Genomic DNA, 22,118 nt, shown 5'->3' with positions numbered 1-22,118 from the left:
ATTAAAAAAATTTGTCATAGATAAAATTTTTTATGCTGAAATAGATTTTTTACATTGTCATACTATATACTTCCATTTTTTGCAATCTTCAATTTTCTTTAAAAAAATATTCATCAAGCAAGTGTGTCTACGCTTTTTATACAATTCTAGAAATATTTCATTTTAGCTAACATAAACCCTCTTTATGCAGTATTATTAAAAAAATTTGTCATAGATAAAATTTTTTATGCTGAAATAGATTTTTTACATTGTCATACTATATACTTCCATTTTTTGCAATCTTCAATTTTCTTTAAAAAAATATTCATCAAGCAAGTGTGTCTACGCTTTTTATACAATTCTAGAAATATTTCATTTTAGCTAACATAAACCCTCTTTATGCAGTATTATTAAAAAAATTTGTCATAGATAAAATTTTTTATGCTGAAATAGATTTTTTACATTGTCATACTATATACTTCCATTTTTTGCAATCTTCAATTTTCTTTAAAAAAATATTCATCAAGCAAGTGTGTCTACGCTTTTTATACAATTCTAGAAATATTTCATTTTAGCTAACATAAACCCTCTTTATGCAGTATTATTAAAAAAATTTGTCATAGATAAAATTTTTTATGCTGAAATAGATTTTTTACATTGTCATACTATATACTTCCATTTTTTGCAATCTTCAATTTTCTTTAAAAAAATATTCATCAAGCAAGTGTGTCTACGCTTTTTATACAATTCTAGAAATATTTCATTTTAGCTAACATAAACCCTCTTTATGCAGTATTATTAAAAAAATTTGTCATAGATAAAATTTTTTATGCTGAAATAGATTTTTTACATTGTCATACTATATACTTCCATTTTTTGCAATCTTCAATTTTCTTTAAAAAAATATTCATCAAGCAAGTGTGTCTACGCTTTTTATACAATTCTAGAAATATTTCATTTTAGCTAACATAAACCCTCTTTATGCAGTATTATTAAAAAAATTTGTCATAGATAAAATTTTTTATGCTGAAATAGATTTTTTACATTGTCATACTATATACTTCCATTTTTTGCAATCTTCAATTTTCTTTAAAAAAATATTCATCAAGCAAGTGTGTCTACGCTTTTTATACAATTCTAGAAATATTTCATTTTAGCTAACATAAACCCTCTTTATGCAGTATTATTAAAAAAATTTGTCATAGATAAAATTTTTTATGCTGAAATAGATTTTTTACATTGTCATACTATATACTTCCATTTTTTGCAATCTTCAATTTTCTTTAAAAAAATATTCATCAAGCAAGTGTGTCTACGCTTTTTATACAATTCTAGAAATATTTCATTTTAGCTAACATAAACCCTCTTTATGCAGTATTATTAAAAAAATTTGTCATAGATAAAATTTTTTATGCTGAAATAGATTTTTTACATTGTCATACTATATACTTCCATTTTTTGCAATCTTCAATTTTCTTTAAAAAAATATTCATCAAGCAAGTGTGTCTACGCTTTTTATACAATTCTAGAAATATTTCATTTTAGCTAACATAAACCCTCTTTATGCAGTATTATTAAAAAAATTTGTCATAGATAAAATTTTTTATGCTGAAATAGATTTTTTACATTGTCATACTATATACTTCCATTTTTTGCAATCTTCAATTTTCTTTAAAAAAATATTCATCAAGCAAGTGTGTCTACGCTTTTTATACAATTCTAGAAATATTTCATTTTAGCTAACATAAACCCTCTTTATGCAGTATTATTAAAAAAATTTGTCATAGATAAAATTTTTTATGCTGAAATAGATTTTTTACATTGTCATACTATATACTTCCATTTTTTGCAATCTTCAATTTTCTTTAAAAAAATATTCATCAAGCAAGTGTGTCTACGCTTTTTATACAATTCTAGAAATATTTCATTTTAGCTAACATAAACCCTCTTTATGCAGTATTATTAAAAAAATTTGTCATAGATAAAATTTTTTATGCTGAAATAGATTTTTTACATTGTCGTACTATATACTTCCATTTTTTGCAATCTTCAATTTTCTTTAAAAAAATATTCATCAAGCAAGTGTGTCTACGCTTTTTATACAATTCTAGAAATATTTCATTTTAGCTAACATAAACCCTCTTTATGCAGTATTATTAAAAAAATTTGTCATAGATAAAATTTTTTATGCTGAAATAGATTTTTTACATTGTCATACTATATACTTCCATTTTTTGCAATCTTCAATTTTCTTTAAAAAAATATTCATCAAGCAAGTGTGTCTACGCTTTTTATACAATTCTAGAAATATTTCATTTTAGCTAACATAAACCCTCTTTATGCAGTATTATTAAAAAAATTTGTCATAGATAAAATTTTTTATGCTGAAATAGATTTTTTACATTGTCGTACTATATACTTCCATTTTTTGCAATCTTCAATTTTCTTTAAAAAAATATTCATCAAGCAAGTGTGTCTACGCTTTTTATACAATTCTAGAAATATTTCATTTTAGCTAACATAAACCCTCTTTATGCAGTATTATTAAAAAAATTTGTCATAGATAAAATTTTTTATGCTGAAATAGATTTTTTACATTGTCATACTATATACTTCCATTTTTTGCAATCTTCAATTTTCTTTAAAAAAATATTCATCAAGCAAGTGTGTCTACGCTTTTTATACAATTCTAGAAATATTTCATTTTAGCTAACATAAACCCTCTTTATGCAGTATTATTAAAAAAATTTGTCATAGATAAAATTTTTTATGCTGAAATAGATTTTTTACATTGTCATACTATATACTTCCATTTTTTTTTCTTCAATTTTCTTTAAAAAAATATTCATCAAGCAAGTGTGTCTACGCTTTTTATACAATTCTAGAAATATTTCATTTTAGCTAACATAAACCCTCTTTATGCAGTATTATTAAAAAAATTTGTCATAGATAAAATTTTTTATGCTGAAATAGATTTTTTACATTGTCATACTATATACTTCCATTTTTTGCAATCTTCAATTTTCTTTAAAAAAATATTCATCAAGCAAGTGTGTCTACGCTTTTTATACAATTCTAGAAATATTTCATTTTAGCTAACATAAACCCTCTTTATGCAGTATTATTAAAAAAATTTGTCATAGATAAAATTTTTTATGCTGAAATAGATTTTTTACATTGTCATACTATATACTTCCATTTTTTGCAATCTTCAATTTTCTTTAAAAAAATATTCATCAAGCAAGTGTGTCTACGCTTTTTATACAATTCTAGAAATATTTCATTTTAGCTAACATAAACCCTCTTTATGCAGTATTATTAAAAAAATTTGTCATAGATAAAATTTTTTATGCTGAAATAGATTTTTTACATTGTCATACTATATACTTCCATTTTTTGCAATCTTCAATTTTCTTTAAAAAAATATTCATCAAGCAAGTGTGTCTACGCTTTTTATACAATTCTAGAAATATTTCATTTTAGCTAACATAAACCCTCTTTATGCAGTATTATTAAAAAAATTTGTCATAGATAAAATTTTTTATGCTGAAATAGATTTTTTACATTGTCATACTATATACTTCCATTTTTTGCAATCTTCAATTTTCTTTAAAAAAATATTCATCAAGCAAGTGTGTCTACGCTTTTTATACAATTCTAGAAATATTTCATTTTAGCTAACATAAACCCTCTTTATGCAGTATTATTAAAAAAATTTGTCATAGATAAAATTTTTTATGCTGAAATAGATTTTTTACATTGTCGTACTATATACTTCCATTTTTTGCAATCTTCAATTTTCTTTAAAAAAATATTCATCAAGCAAGTGTGTCTACGCTTTTTATACAATTCTAGAAATATTTCATTTTAGCTAACATAAACCCTCTTTATGCAGTATTATTAAAAAAATTTGTCATAGATAAAATTTTTTATGCTGAAATAGATTTTTTACATTGTCGTACTATATACTTCCATTTTTTGCAATCTTCAATTTTCTTTAAAAAAATATTCATCAAGCAAGTGTGTCTACGCTTTTTATACAATTCTAGAAATATTTCATTTTAGCTAACATAAACCCTCTTTATGCAGTATTATTAAAAAAATTTGTCATAGATAAAATTTTTTATGCTGAAATAGATTTTTTACATTGTCGTACTATATACTTCCATTTTTTGCAATCTTCAATTTTCTTTAAAAAAATATTCATCAAGCAAGTGTGTCTACGCTTTTTATACAATTCTAGAAATATTTCATTTTAGCTAACATAAACCCTCTTTATGCAGTATTATTAAAAAAATTTGTCATAGATAAAATTTTTTATGCTGAAATAGATTTTTTACATTGTCATACTATATACTTCCATTTTTTGCAATCTTCAATTTTCTTTAAAAAAATATTCATCAAGCAAGTGTGTCTACGCTTTTTATACAATTCTAGAAATATTTCATTTTAGCTAACATAAACCCTCTTTATGCAGTATTATTAAAAAAATTTGTCATAGATAAAATTTTTTATGCTGAAATAGATTTTTTACATTTCGTACTATATACTTCCATTTTTTGCAATCTTCAATTTTCTTTAAAAAAATATTCATCAAGCAAGTGTGTCTACGCTTTTTATACAATTCTAGAAATATTTCATTTTAGCTAACATAAACCCTCTTTATGCAGTATTATTAAAAAAATTTGTCATAGATAAAATTTTTTATGCTGAAATAGATTTTTTACATTGTCATACTATATACTTCCATTTTTTGCAATCTTCAATTTTCTTTAAAAAAATATTCATCAAGCAAGTGTGTCTACGCTTTTTATACAATTCTAGAAATATTTCATTTTAGCTAACATAAACCCTCTTTATGCAGTATTATTAAAAAAATTTGTCATAGATAAAATTTTTTATGCTGAAATAGATTTTTTACATTGTCGTACTATATACTTCCATTTTTTGCAATCTTCAATTTTCTTTAAAAAAATATTCATCAAGCAAGTGTGTCTACGCTTTTTATACAATTCTAGAAATATTTCATTTTAGCTAACATAAACCCTCTTTATGCAGTATTATTAAAAAAATTTGTCATAGATAAAATTTTTTATGCTGAAATAGATTTTTTACATTGTCGTACTATATACTTCCATTTTTTGCAATCTTCAATTTTCTTTAAAAAAATATTCATCAAGCAAGTGTGTCTACGCTTTTTATACAATTCTAGAAATATTTCATTTTAGCTAACATAAACCCTCTTTATGCAGTATTATTAAAAAAATTTGTCATAGATAAAATTTTTTATGCTGAAATAGAATTTTTACATTGTCGTACTATATACTTCCATTTTTTGCAATCTTCAATTTTCTTTAAAAAAATATTCATCAAGCAAGTGTGGCTACGCTTTTTATACAATTCTAGAAATATTTCATTTTAGCTAACATAAACCCTCTTTATGCAGTATTATTAAAAAAATTTGTCATAGATAAAATTTTTTATGCTGAAATAGATTTTTTACATTGTCATACTATATACTTCCATTTTTTGCAATCTTCAATTTTCTTTAAAAAAATATTCATCAAGCAAGTGTGTCTACGCTTTTTATACAATTCTAGAAATATTTCATTTTAGCTAACATAAACCCTCTTTATGCAGTATTATTAAAAAAATTTGTCATAGATAAAATTTTTTATGCTGAAATAGATTTTTTACATTGTCGTACTATATACTTCCATTTTTTGCAATCTTCAATTTTCTTTAAAAAAATATTCATCAAGCAAGTGTGTCTACGCTTTTTATACAATTCTAGAAATATTTCATTTTAGCTAACATAAACCCTCTTTATGCAGTATTATTAAAAAAATTTGTCATAGATAAAATTTTTTATGCTGAAATAGATTTTTTACATTGTCGTACTATATACTTCCATTTTTTGCAATCTTCAATTTTCTTTAAAAAAATATTCATCAAGCAAGTGTGTCTACGCTTTTTATACAATTCTAGAAATATTTCATTTTAGCTAACATAAACCCTCTTTATGCAGTATTATTAAAAAAATTTGTCATAGATAAAATTTTTTATGCTGAAATAGATTTTTTACATTGTCGTACTATATACTTCCATTTTTTGCAATCTTCAATTTTCTTTAAAAAAATATTCATCAAGCAAGTGTGTCTACGCTTTTTATACAATTCTAGAAATATTTCATTTTAGCTAACATAAACCCTCTTTATGCAGTATTATTAAAAAAATTTGTCATAGATAAAATTTTTTATGCTGAAATAGATTTTTTACATTGTCATACTATATACTTCCATTTTTTGCAATCTTCAATTTTCTTTAAAAAAATATTCATCAAGCAAGTGTGTCTACGCTTTTTATACAATTCTAGAAATATTTCATTTTAGCTAACATAAACCCTCTTTATGCAGTATTATTAAAAAAATTTGTCATAGATAAAATTTTTTATGCTGAAATAGATTTTTTACATTGTCATACTATATACTTCCATTTTTTGCAATCTTCAATTTTCTTTAAAAAAATATTCATCAAGCAAGTGTGTCTACGCTTTTTATACAATTCTAGAAATATTTCATTTTAGCTAACATAAACCCTCTTTATGCAGTATTATTAAAAAAATTTGTCATAGATAAAATTTTTTATGCTGAAATAGATTTTTTACATTGTCGTACTATATACTTCCATTTTTTGCAATCTTCAATTTTCTTTAAAAAAATATTCATCAAGCAAGTGTGTCTACGCTTTTTATACAATTCTAGAAATATTTCATTTTAGCTAACATAAACCCTCTTTATGCAGTATTATTAAAAAAATTTGTCATAGATAAAATTTTTTATGCTGAAATAGATTTTTTACATTGTCATACTATATACTTCCATTTTTTGCAATCTTCAATTTTCTTTAAAAAAATATTCATCAAGCAAGTGTGTCTACGCTTTTTATACAATTCTAGAAATATTTCATTTTAGCTAACATAAACCCTCTTTATGCAGTATTATTAAAAAAATTTGTCATAGATAAAATTTTTTATGCTGAAATAGATTTTTTACATTGTCGTACTATATACTTCCATTTTTTGCAATCTTCAATTTTCTTTAAAAAAATATTCATCAAGCAAGTGTGTCTACGCTTTTTATACAATTCTAGAAATATTTCATTTTAGCTAACATAAACCCTCTTTATGCAGTATTATTAAAAAAATTTGTCATAGATAAAATTTTTTATGCTGAAATAGATTTTTTACATTGTCATACTATATACTTCCATTTTTTGCAATCTTCAATTTTCTTTAAAAAAATATTCATCAAGCAAGTGTGTCTACGCTTTTTATACAATTCTAGAAATATTTCATTTTAGCTAACATAAACCCTCTTTATGCAGTATTATTAAAAAAATTTGTCATAGATAAAATTTTTTATGCTGAAATAGATTTTTTACATTGTCATACTATATACTTCCATTTTTTGCAATCTTCAATTTTCTTTAAAAAAATATTCATCAAGCAAGTGTGTCTACGCTTTTTATACAATTCTAGAAATATTTCATTTTAGCTAACATAAACCCTCTTTATGCAGTATTATTAAAAAAATTTGTCATAGATAAAATTTTTTATGCTGAAATAGATTTTTTACATTGTCATACTATATACTTCCATTTTTTGCAATCTTCAATTTTCTTTAAAAAAATATTCATTAAAAAATAAAATTCTTATATTTCACAAAAATAATTGTCTTCAATATGAGTCGAGTGTACGTATTTTTCTGTTTTTCTTTGTTGATTATTCCATCATATACGAATAACAAAACTAATTTCAAGAGACTATGAATTACATAATCTTAACCCTGGCTGCAGTGTAACATATGTCTCGAAATTAATTATTAGTTGAAGTTCAGGGCATGCATTGATGACAGAAATTCTTTCTCAAGATAAATAAATAAAAAAATAATATTAAAATAAAACGGCAAGTAATTAATAAAATATAATTATTATTTTATTTCCTTATGATACCAATAACTGTTATTTATATATTACTTTTAAATAAAACAATTTTTCTTAATTTACAAACTCAGAGAGGATTTTACACAGAACAGGCTTGTAATATAGCGGAAGATATTTATTTTAAATAATAATAATAATAGGGCTGGTGTTGTTGTTAACTCGTCGTCGGAAATCAATTGTTTAACAGTTGGTTTTCGTAGTCGAAGGTTCTGAGATTCAAATCCTATTAAAAGTTTTTTTTTATACAGATTTGAATATTAGTGAATACCGGTGTACCTTAGTGGTTGGGATACAATTCTCAGGAATGGTCGGCCTGAGTCTGTATAAGACTACACCTCATTTACATGTCATATATATCGCCCTCATTTCCCTGGGACGTGAGGGATGTTGCTTACTGTTCACTAGTTGAGCAGATTGCAACTTACACATTAGGAAAAAAGATTACTTTTAAATTATAAATAAAAAGCCGACTATATTTCTTTGTATGAAGTATAGGAAGTATTGCGATCGCGAAAATTTTAGTTTTCAGATTTTAACGGAAATATCCATTTTGACCATCCCTAAATCCATTCTGACTAGTTTTGGCGTCACATCTGTACGTACGTATGTTCGTAAATATGTCGTATGACAAAAACGATGAGCCGTAAAATGTTGAAATTTTGGATTTAGGACTGGTGTAACATCTAATTGTGCATTTCTTTTTTATTGCAATCGGCTGAATTAAAAGTGTCCAAAAAAACGCAAAATCCAAAAATAATTTGGATTTTGGTATTTTTCTTCTGCAGTAATAAGCCCTCATTGGGATATTTTCATTGGGATATATATAAATCTCCAATTTATATATATATATATATATTTTTCTTTTTTTTTTTGTTTTAAATTTGACGCACATAATCTGAAAATGAATAGCCAAATATACTAAATCCTGTGTATATACGTACAGTCATATGTACAATCAATTCAGATTTGAATATTAGTGAATACCGGTGTACCTTAGTGGTTGGGATACAATTAACCACACGTCTCAGGAATGGTCGGCCTGAGTCTGTATAAGACTACACCTCATTTACATGTCATATATATCGCCCTCATTTCCCTGGGACGTGGGGGATGTTGCTTACTGTTCACTAGTTGAGCAGATTGCAACTTACACATTAGGAAAAAAGATTACTTTTAAATTATAAATAAAAAGCCGACTATATTTCTTTGTATGAAGTATAGGAAGTACTGCGATCGCGAAAATTTTAGTTTTCAGATTTTAACGGAAATATCCATTTTGACCATCCCTAAATCCATTCTGACTAGTTTTGGCGTGACATCTGTACGTACGTATATTCGTAAATATGTCGTATGACAAAAACGATGAGCCGTAAAATGTTGAAATTTTGGATTTAGGACTGGTGTAACATCTAATTGTGCATTTCTTTTTTATTGCAATCGGCTGAATCAAAAGTGTCCAAAAAACCCAAAATCCAAAAATAATTTGGATTTTGGTCTTTTTCTTCTGCAGTAATAAGCCCTCATTGGGATATTTTCATTGGGATATATATAAATCTCCAATTTATAAATATATATATTTTTTCTTTTTTTTTCTTTTTATTTTGACGCACATAATCTGAAAATGAATAGCCAAATATACTAAATCCTGTGTATATACGTCGTGCATATATGTCTAGGTTTATTTTTATATATCAGTAGCAGCGGTTGTTAAATTATTAGATTAAAAAAAAAATAACAAATTATAATAAACCAAATTATTAAAAACCAAATTATAATAAAAATTATGTAAAAAATTGACTTAACATCTAATTTTTGTGAATTGGTCGTAAAAAATACAACAAAAACTGATTCTAAAAAAAAGGTAAAAGAAATACAAACCAGTCTTCTTCAAAACAGTTTAAATATGTACAAGGAAAATACTTTTAAAAATATATTTATTAAAAGATTAATATTATTCTAAAAAGTGGTACGTGACCTTCATAGACGTCTGATTTCAAAAGCTCTATAGTTAATTTATAAAACAGCTCGACTTCTAACTAGGCTGTTTAAGGCAATTATTATAATTAATAAATAAATCTTTATTCTGATCGGAAGATATAAATGCATTATACCGTTCACGTTAATATAAAATAAATTATAAATATAAAAACAATGTTAAAATAAACGATTATGCTTAAAGTCCGTATTAATTATGTAAATAAAAATACATGAAATTATCTTAAGGTAAATTCATTAAACAAAAAAAAATTATTTTTATTAAATTAATAAATAATATATTTATAATAAATACCTACAAATTAATTTTCAACAACGGCAATCTTATCTAGGTTATTTTAGTGCACAGATTTTTCTCTCTGAATATTGTGATAAAGTCAATATCTATTAATAAAAAAAGAAACATTTATATACAGGTTGTCCCATTTAAAACGCAACCCACCAATCAGCCTTCTTTAATCCTTAAACCGACTGCCCAACTACCCTACGTTTTACTGAAACGGACGTCCAACAAATGAACATCGCACCGACCTAGTGGACTGCCATAACAAAGCGATCATAACGCTCAGTGCATAGTTAGAAGGTGTTTTCACAAGACAGACGTGTTTTGAATCTTTTTTCCGTACGTACAGGGTAAATCAGCACACAATAAGACATACGTTTTAAGGTTAGCGGCTAAATTTAAAAACACAGGTTGTGTTAGTAATAAGGAACTCAAAAGATCGATGACAATGTTGTGTCATCATTGTTTTCCTCACCAAACAATCAATTAGACGCTTGTCAACTGACATTATTTTATGGAATGGAATGCAAAGTTGGCAGGAGTCTATTACTCCCTACTTTATTGCAGAACCTGGACAGAGTCCCTTGCTGCTGGATCTTTCTAATCGGGCTTGTTTTTTTAAAAGGTTATTTTTTAATCTCGGATCTAATTTTTCAATTTTTGTCTATTATTATTTTAGTGAGTTTAAGACGGATTTAATTGCATTCCAATTCCGTTGTTATACCAGCGTTATCGAACCCATTTTACGGGCCGACCGCGGAAGGCTAGGCTTATAAAGCCTGTCCTCCCGACGTAATTCCCCTTCAGACCTTCCACTGAAGTCCTTTCGGTGCTAACTCTTTAATAGGCTAGCAGGAATACGCCACAACGGGGCACTATCTGTAAGGAGGGAGCAATGCGTCCCCTTTTCCGGAGGAGTCGCAATTGCTGGGTTATTTTGTCTGATTGTAAGTTTGAATTAGGAGAGGTTGTAAAGAAGCTCTTCATCCGCTTCTGGTATGGCTGCCCTTCAGGACGCATCTCTGCTGGGCTCTGTGACATTATTTTACTAAAATCAACCGTTCATCGGGCGAGAAAAAATTAAACTTACGACCATATCGAATTCAAACAGTTCGACTTCTTGATCTAGACAAAAAAAAAAAACGCTTGAATATTGTTAACGTGAATATCGTGTCGTTAACGTGAATACCCTCACGCACGAATCGACGAAACCAATGAAAACAATATTCAAGCGCTTTTTTTTTTGTCTAGATCAAAAAGTCGAACTGTTTGAATTCGTGCGTGAGGGTATTCACGTTAACGACACGATTTTTTTAACAGATGAGGCGTGGTTTCATCCGGACGACTACGTAAACAGACATTACAGTAGAATTTGGAGTGCTGAAAATCCTCACACTTATCAAGAAAAATAAATGCACCCGCAGAAAATGGGCGTATGATGTGCATTATCACGAGAAAAAAATTACTGATCCTCTTTTCTTCGATTACATCATTACTGCAGAACGATAACAGAATATTTTTTTGCGATTCATTGCACTCTTAAAATAGGAAGATCGATATTACCGGTTTCAACATGACGGTGTAACATCACACTATGTAAACATTCAACTTCTGATTTCATAAACGAATTTACTTGCAACTGTTTTCAGAATTTGTAGGTTGATATTTAAAACAAGCTTGTTCGATATTGACCTTCAGTTGTTCAAATGTACGTGGTTTGTTGCTGTAGGTTTTTTCTTTGAAGTAATTCCAAAAATTCTATCGCTCAAATCTGGAAATCTTGGTGGCCATAAACACGACCAATTACGCGATTACCAAAGAATTCGTTTAACATATTAATAATATTCGCGTAATATTTAATATTCGCGTAATTGGTCGTGTTTATGGCCACCAAGATTTCCAGATTTGAGCGATAGAATTTTTGAAATTACTTCAAAGAAAAAACCTACAGCAACAAACCACGTACATTTGAACAACTGAAGGTCAATATCGAACAAGCTTGTTTTAAATATCAACCTACAAATTCTGAAAACAGTTGCAAGTAACACAGTGAAAAAGGTGGAACCATATATTCATGAAAATGGCCTCCGCTTCCAGCATTTACCCTAGAATTTAAGGTATTTTACAGTTTGGAAATAAAATATTTAATTCAATAACTTAAAAATGCCTTTTTCTATTTAAATATATCGACTGTCATAGATGAGTTGCATTTTATACGAGACACTCTATACAAAGTATACTAATAGAATAAATATAATGTAAAAACAAGAATCAGGTCAAGTTTCGCAGATGTTAGCCAAAATATTAACAGAAATGAGTTCTGCGAGACAGAACTCTTGCACAAAAAAAAAAAAATATATATATATATTCTGTTAGAATAATGAAGTTTTTATGGAATATAAGATAAGCTTTTGTACAATACAAAGCTATTTCTTATCACAGACCGGAACCAGGGCAAAATACTTCTAAATGATTTTAAAATAAAGTAAATAGAATTTTACAGTAATTTTAATTTTTGTTCTTGAAACTTCTTTAAAAATAAAATGTTGCAAAATATGTGGAAAAAATGGCAGAAAATCATTTTTCAACTGAGCAGCGCTTCGGTTCTAGATTTTTACAGATTTGAAAGTAATCCAGCAAAGAGTTCTGTAACTTACTCTGCTTTGCCCTTGACACATTTTTATTTTAAGTACATCTTACTGTTTTTAAATATTAATAACTTAATTATGCTAAAATTAAAAATACAACTGCAAAAAAGATCAAAAAGTTCAATAAAAATAATTTGACTCAGATTTGACCTCCTTCATCAAATGATTTTTTACTCTAAATATTATACAATATTAAAAGTGTAATTATTAAAAAAAAATATTGCTAATAGGTTTTAGGTTCCGGTTGACCCCCTTGATCAAGTAAGGTTTTTATCATCAAAATTATACCGTATTTAGAAAATAATTACTAAAAAAGAAAAAAATATCAAAATTATCAGTACGAAAATTTGGGTCCCGTTTGACCCCTACATCATATAACATTTCTAATAAAGCAACAATTTGAAAAACACATACAAGAATTAGAAATTACAAAACATTTTAATACTTATGTACCGTTCAATGAAATGTCTTTTTTTTTAATGTTCCGTGTCGTCTACATTAATAATAGATATAGTTCGATTTTTAATCTTGAAAATTACACTTTAAAAATAACGAGTCCTGTTGAGCCCCTTGTTTTTTACGGTTCAAAAGTTTTTATCGGAGTTTTTATCGCCCCATTTGTGTCATTATTATTCAACAAAATTATAGTTTGCTAAAAAAAATATATTGGTACTGTGATGCTCCCTTGTCCGATAGGATTCATAATTAGGCTAAAACTGAAAAAAATTTGTGCTAAATTTCAACCTTTTCGATCAAAAGATTTTTGAGATATAAGGGAAAACAGTTTAGAAATAATGTTGAATATTTCCTACTCAAAATCAAAATGACTTAAAACTTCGGAATTTTAAATCGGGGACTCTCCTCGTAATAAAGGTTAAATTTAAAGTCGAATATTCGAAATGGTGAAAATGATTTATTTCCCTTTTTTAATTTTGTCCAGTATTTAATGTAATCAACGCCCAATATACAGAAATCTGTTGAAACATTTTGGAAGAATTTATGTTGAGCCAAGAATCTAAAATACAGGACAATATACGAACAAATATCTTTCGAAAATTTCTATAAGTTTTTTTTTTACTAAGGAGTTCTTAAAGCGCCGACATATTCCGAAACCCCGATACCAACAATTTTTTCTGATTTCTATACTGAATTAATTATAGAGATATCTTGCTGTAAAAGCAATAGAACTAAAACCGAGCAAGTAACAATTGTAGAATTGCAAGCGCTTTTTCTTCCTGTATAACTTTTTAACAGTAAATATAAGAGGCAAGAAAGTATAATGAAACTACATTTCATGTAAAAGTAAGCCTTTCAAAGATTTAAAAAAAAAATTAAAAAACTTTTAATAAAAAAAATATATATATATTTCTGTCTAAAAAAGCGTCATTTTCAAGAATTGTTAATCAAACTTTCATTTCGTAATGGTTTTTTTTTTTTATCCTACTTATACATCTTAAGCTAAACCCTAAGAAAACTTCTGAAACATATATATACATATATATACGCGTATATATTGATTTGAAACAGAAAAGCTTTAAGTCCTCCAAAATTTCTAAGAAAATAACAGATTTTTGTTAATCATGGAATAATTATTTTTATTACATAGGCTGACAGGTAAACAGTTGTTAAAAATTAATAAACACTTATATTAATTTAAAACATTTTGCTGATAATACTGAAACATGAGGTAACTTTTTGTAGATTACGTTAATTAACGCACATAAGATAATCTAACTGATGTAAATTAATCAATACTACAAAAAAGGCGCGAAAAAGTTTTATGCTATATGTTTCATTCCACATGATTCTGTTACAGTTTTTTGACAACTGTAAGTAAATAACGTACATGAATTTAGCGTAATAAGAACAACAACATTTTTAGCTGTTTCTTAAATTGTGATTTTTTAACACAGCACTAACCATAATGTTTTCCTATTTTATCTCTAAAACACAAATATTATTTTAGATAAATCGTATCAAGAAGTATAAATTGTTTGTGCGATGAGCGCAGCTTTCCGGCGTACCACGTGGTTCGCTCTGCGCTAATAGCAGCTAGAACAAAAATTGTGAGCATATATATCAAACAAACGCACCATCCTTTTTTATGGGAAAGAAACTTAAATAAAACAAGGAGGACATTTATTTTAAAACCGATTTATTGTATGAAAAATAATCCAACTAAATAAGGTTTGAAAAAGGAATACAGTCCAGTTATATAATCCAAAAACGAATATTTAAAAGTTAAAATAACAAGTAAAATAAAATTATTTTATTGGAACAACTTCTATTTTTCAAATTATTTGGATCTTTCGACCAACCAATACTGAATTAATTTTTTATGACAAATAATCAACAATCCATAAAAGTCAAATTAAAACAGAAATATGTAACCACTCCCGTAGTCTTCCTCAAAAAAAAAAAAATGAACATGATATTCACAAATTAATTTGAAAATTCAAATTAGTTTAATTTTAATCTTATTATAGAATATTTCACAATTAAATCTAATAAAGAAAAAAATTCTTGCGCAGTTCTGAGAAAAAAGGCAAACTTTTCGTTTTTTATTTTGTATAACATTTTTATATCATTTTGTGAGAAAGAAATACATAAAACAAAATAAATAAGAAAACTAAGAAAGAAATATTTTTTATTTATTTATTCTTTTTATTTGATGAAATAATTAAAAATAACGAGTAGACCCTACACACAAGCATCAAATTTAAACTCATTCACCGCTGTGATGTGCTGCATAAACGGATATGAAACATATACCGATACAAACATAATCGCAAATTGAGGTTATGCTCTGTTGTCGACATTAAATTTAACGTATTTGAAGAACGACTCAACCAATCTTCATCGAATTTTCACATACACAAACTCTGATAGAGTACTACAACGTAACTAAATTTCAAAGAAATTGATCTAGTAGTTTTGGAGATTTTTGAGCCACAAATTTTTTACGCAGGCATAGATAAATTGATATATATAGAGTGTACTACGAAGCTCTCCCGCTACTTTCCTAATCTATTCTACTCTTGGGAATAATGGAATAAGTTCATTTAAATATATGTCCTAAAATGTTAGTTACAGCTCTTGAAAGATTTCGCTCGTTTTCCAGCTACCTCCGGTCAAAGATAAACTACTATATCATATCTAAATTTCAAAAAAATTGATCACGGAATTTTAAATACATAAGGAAATTACATTTTAAGTTAATATTTTCGTACTCCTCATACTTTCAATTTATCCTCAATCCCCATGTTTGACCGAAAGCAATAACGTACATTTCTTAGAAAAGGCTGTAAAAAAATAATTAATCCCCGGTTATAAGTGAACTATTCATAATAAACTACCTGTTAAAAATATATAAATACGTATATGAAGTGAAGCTATAAAAATAACGCAAGGGAAATATATATTTACCTTTACTGTATGTTGGTAACACTGTCGGAGGCAGGTTCAAATGCTGGAAATACGGTGACCATGTGTAGTTACAGTATTATTCGCGGCCGTTTAGTTGAGAGGTAGGTGAACTGGTGAAAGAATTCGTTAGTATTTGTTCATGCAAGATGTTCTGGTTTTTATTTTTAACGTTCCTCGCTACAGCAAATGGAATTATTAACTTACCAAGAAGGTAAAAAATCAATTTTTTTTTTCTTTGTTTAGCTATCACTAATTTTTTTTTTAGCTTTATTATTTCCTGTTAATAAAACTAATTAAATCTGTCTGTATATATATACAAATAAAAACTTTGAAGGAAATATTCATATATATATATATATTTCCTTCAAAGTTTTATTTGATTATTTTTAAGTGCATGAAAACTGTTGAAAGTTCATATTTCATATTTCAAAAATTTCATATTTTTTCAATCTTGTAATAACAAAAAGTTTACTTTTCATCAGAATCTATTCGACAGTTAATTCGATTACTTATGTCATTAAAATCTGATCATATATGTTAATAGAAATATAATATCAAATTACTTTAACTTTTCAATTCAGTAAGTGAATAAATCGCAAGAGATTAATAGTTAAAATTTTGTAATATGGGCTAGATAAAGTATAATTGTTACTTATTAATAAAAAAAATAAATAATTATATCTAATCTCTCAAAAAAAAAATTGTGTTTTTTTATGAAATATTTGGATAAATATTATTTTGTTTCGGTTTTTCCTTACATAATTTTGAAATACATAATTCATTAAACTAAAAAAGTGAGTAAATAATATAATACGAACCTAAATGAACATTGTAGTCGATTTTTATTGTAATAAAAATATTACATATTCGTTACATATTATTTAAACATTCGAAAGTTATAACTAATCACTTTTTACTGAAAAATATTTTAAAAACGAAAAAATAATTATATATTTCAAAATAAATAAAATTATAATTGGCCAATTGATACTGAAGATACCAAACGATAAAAAACTGCTGAATAGTATAAAAATTATAACAAGATGAGAAAACATCCTTAGTCAGTTTAGGTATAAAAAATTACGCATTTTCATAAATATTAACTGGTTAAAAAAAAAATGATTACTGTTTATTACATCAAACCAGATTTAAACCAACATTTCTAAAATTTCTAGTGGTATGCTGAAGATCGCAAAAATAAAAAATTTACCTGTAACGATTAAACATTGTTAAATAAACTGAAAAAACCAACAAGAAAAAATATCTTAACAGAATACGATTTGATTTCCTTTTATTGTCGTTTTAATTTTTCCCATAAATTTTAAAATCTATTGGTAAGAGGGGAAACCAAACATTGGTTTAAAAAAGTACGGAAAGAATATGTTGTAATTTTAAAACATGATTAACATAAATTTATTCTGTAACTTTCGTTTAAATTAGTGATCAACCGTTTTTTCATGAGGTACGAACTAACTGTTCGGATAATTATTACCACCGATTATTTTTATTACCACCGATAATAGATAATGATTATAATCATGGTAATAATATTATTTACTGATATTATGTTTTTATCTATTGATAATAAACATCAGTAACATACTTCGTTAAATTTGACGTTTAACGTAGATTTTTCAGTTAATATTACATAATAAGGCACTATGAAATACCTAGAGCATCAAAATTTGCTGCGGTACCATTAATGTGTTTTACAAACCTCATAAACAAAGTAATAATTTTAATATCATTAGATTATTTTATAATTAAATTTAAATTAAAAATCTAATTCTTATAAAAACAAATTTAACAAAAAGAAAAAAGTTAACAACGTTGTAAAACTTTTGGGCATTAATTATTTATTTTTATAGTGTAGTGGAAAAATAATGAGACATGAAAAAAGTTACCTAAAATTTGTTTTTGAGTTGGGGCTAATTTATGATGACATTTTATTGTAAAATTATCACTATATGTTAAAATAAACCAAAAAAGTTCAAAAACTCGGTATTAATTTTATTTTTTCCTACTCTCCTAACTAACTAAAAAATCACCTTTCAAGAAATAGTTATTGATTTTTTCTACGTTTACTTTGTAAAATGAAAGAAATTTTAAGATTCAACTGAAAAATGTACAATCAATCAATGGTAATTAACCTAAGATCTTTTTTATGGGCGAGGGATGAGTTATGATGAAATTTTATTGTAATATTACTAAAAATTTAAATAAGCCAAAAAAAACAGTTTAAAAAAAATACATATTTTTAAGCTTTGAAAAAACTAAGTTTTGCCCCCAAACAGTTTTTTTTTTTTTGTAGCTTGGGGAATATTTCCATGCCTAGGGAGAGATTAAAAATAAAATTCGATTAAAAGATATGCAATAAATTAAAATACAAGTTTTTTCAATTTCAAAAAAATATGTAATTAATAAAAAGATATTTTTTTATTTTTGAGGAAGGGAAAATTTGGGGGGAATTTTTTTTTTAATGTTAAGATAAACATGCACACATGTACTGAACTTAATATAAAGTGGGTTTATATTTACAAAATTTTGAAAAAAAAATTACCCCCAACTCCCCACCATACATGGATGTATTGACCAAAAAAACATTTTACCAACAATTTGCCACAAAATATATCTCATGTTGACAATTACATTATTAAACTGTATATTTACAGATTTTAAGTAATAATAAATTGCTATATATAAACGAAAAATATTTATAAAAAAAAATTTAATATAAAACCATTTTGTTTCCTTTAGAATAAATTCAGTTCAATTTTTTCCTTTTAATTTTTTTTCTTTTTTTTACCACTAACCATACACAAATCTCTGTAAAAAAATTTCATCGAAATCGGTTTATCCAATCAAAAGTTATTAAGCTTCAAACAAACAAACACTCGTACATAACTTCCGAACGTAACACATAGGTACAAACTTACTCCACTTTTTTTTGTTTTTTGAGGTTCCAGAGTGTAAACATATCGAGAAATGCAAATAAAACTCTTTTTTGATGATCCTATACTTTCCTTCTTGCAGCACAGCTCTATAGTTTTGATGCAAAGAAAATAATTATTTATATATAAATATACATTACTTGTTTGTTTACGAGTATATTTAAATAAATAAATTGTATATTGGTAATTTAAGCCTAATTTATTCTTGACCTATTTATTGACGATTTGAGGTTTGAATACCACAAATAGTATCATCTGAATACTATTTAATCATGCAATCGTAATTTTATTCAATAACCTGCTATTAAATTTTCAACTATCAATATTATAGATTTAAAGTAAATATATTATTTTGTGTAGCAATTATTTTTAAACGGTTATCTCTCTCTCAATTCTTTACATACAATACAAAAAAAAAGAATTAAATTTCATTAAGATAAACGTTTATGATATTTAAAATATTATTCTAAACAATATATGAATATGAATTTACATTAATATTTATATTAATGTAAACTGATTTACTAGTAAATTATTAAGTCATAAAGTTATTATTAAATTACATATACACATTTATTTAAAATGAAAAGTACATAAAATTTTATTTCATAAATTACTTCTAATATTTTTTCAATTTTTTTTTTTTATTGTTACGAAATTATTATATATCGTAAATTTGTTTTACAATCACAGGTTGATAATTATTAAATATTTAAATTAAAAAAAAAAAGGTTACAAATGCGCCTTCCCCTAGTAAGATCCAAATATTTCATTAGTTAAAATTTGATTTGGCTATAACTCTGGAACCAATGAAAATAAGTACCACTTATCATAATCGCTGAAAAGCTCCCTCATTACTGCAGTTAAGAAAACGTCCAAAAACCAAATATTTCATTAGTTAAAATTTGATTTGGCTATAACTCTGGAACCAATGAAAATAAGTACCACTTATCATAATCGCTGAAAAGCTCCCTCATTACTGCAGTTAAGAAAACGTCCAAAAACCTTTTTATTTTGAATTCTGGGTTTTTTTGAACACTTTTGGTTCAGTCGATTGCAATCAAAAGAGGAGGTGCACAACTAGATGTTACAACAGTCCTAAATTCAAAATATCAATAACCTACGGCTAATCGTTTTTGAGTTATAGGAGATACATACATAAGTACGTACAGACGTCACGCCGAAACTAGTCAAAATGGATTTAGGGATAGTCAAAATGGATATTTCCGTTGAAATCTCAAAACCGAATGTTTTCGCGATCACAATACTTCCTTTACTTCGTACAAGGAAGTAGTTATATAACTATATCTTCAAATCGATATAAAATTTTCTCTGTAAGCCCAAGAAAAGAAATTAAAAACAAAAACAACAAAGAATCAATCCTTTTTTAATTAAAAAAAAAGTTTCGTTTATTGTAGAACAAACAGTCTTAGGATCGGTGAAAAGGTGTTATACAATACATAAACACGAGTATTATAAAGTATAAACAAAAAGTTTTCTGTCCAATCCCATATAAATCTTTATGGTATTACGAATAAATTTTAATTAAATCGCGATAAAAATGTACGTGTACCCGTTCTTTAAGTTTAAGGAAATAAACAAACTGCTTCAATAGTGTTGGTATTCGTATTTATTATTCTATTTTTTTTAAATAAAATAATCCGTGCAGCATATTTAAATGTTACACACATATTTTCATCCTTATGTCAATGCAATATAAACGTAAATTTATAATCAGTGAACAACGAACCTCGAAAACCAATAGAAATGATTTTGTTTCCTAGCTACCAGCATTCATCTCTTATGAATAATCATAAATAAATTAATAATACATCTTATATTTATAAGATTTCTATAAACAAAATTATATATACGAGAAAGAGAGAGAACTTCATCTGCATGCTAAAACTTGCTGATGATGATCATTTCTCCTTCATCAGCAAATCAACTGAACGTAAATGAACGCAGAATGTAACACGAAGTAAAAAAAAAACAAAAAAAAAACGTTAAACAATTACTAACATAATTACTAACATATCTTATAACAAACAATCGATTTGAAAGCTATTTAACAACACATTAATTCACCGTTTTTTTAACGTAATCTGCGGTTGAATGATTATTTTGGTTAAATTGTTAAAAAAATTAGACCGAAATAAAGATTACTTATATGTTTGTAATTATTACTTCCGATAGTTTGTCACGTGTCTCTGATATCTACATTTTCCGTAATAGCGTTTGTAACAATAAAAATAATAATACTAAATATATAGATACATTCATTACTACATTAACAATATTTTATTATATTCATTACATACATGCAACAATAAATTTTCTTAGAACAAAGAAACGTTCAAAATACTGCATTAAAAAATACATTTTTTGTGCAATATTTTGAAATAAAACTTTACTGTTTTCGTATTAAAACTGTAATCAAGATGCCGTTTAAATGTTCCACGTAATCTTTAAATGATGTTTTTGATATAAACACGCAACACTAAATTTTCAAAGTACTGCATTAAAAAATAATTTTTTTGTGCACTATTTTAGCAAAGGTAAAAACATTTTGAAGAAACATTTTCGATTATACTAAATGAGATATTCACTCGATTTAGGCTTGCAAATACTCTTCGAGATAAATATCTAAAAACCGTTTCAGTTTTTTTTTGGATTTCAGTTTTTTAAAGAATGCGACATTGTACGGCGCGGTGGTTCAGCCAACACAGCCATTCTGTTACTGTACTACTGTACGACGCGAGTGACTATACCTGCATCCGGTTATTTGGCTAAAAGACATAAAATGAAAGACATTAAAATACTCTAACAAGA

The 22,118-nt window shown here is 26.1% G+C and overlaps 1 protein-coding gene across 1 annotated transcript in view; it reads left to right on the top strand.

Moving 5' to 3' along the window:
• Nucleotides 1-16,411: 16,411 nt before the first annotated feature.
• LOC142330227 (aminopeptidase N-like) overlaps nt 16,412-22,118 on the top strand; it is a 149,934-nt gene continuing 144,227 nt past the window's right edge. Inside the window, exon 1 of the mRNA XM_075375380.1 lies at nt 16,412-16,546. Within this exon, the coding sequence (XP_075231495.1) occupies nt 16,482-16,546 (65 nt within the window). The 5' untranslated portion in view covers nt 16,412-16,481. The remainder of the gene's footprint in view (nt 16,547-22,118) is intronic.

The sequence above is a fragment of the Lycorma delicatula genome, chromosome 9, assembly GCF_047948215.1.
Source record: "Lycorma delicatula isolate Av1 chromosome 9, ASM4794821v1, whole genome shotgun sequence".
NCBI lineage: Eukaryota > Metazoa > Arthropoda > Insecta > Hemiptera > Fulgoridae > Lycorma > Lycorma delicatula.
Note: the sequence above shows the minus strand (reverse complement) of the source record. Positions and strands in the feature narration are given on the sequence as shown.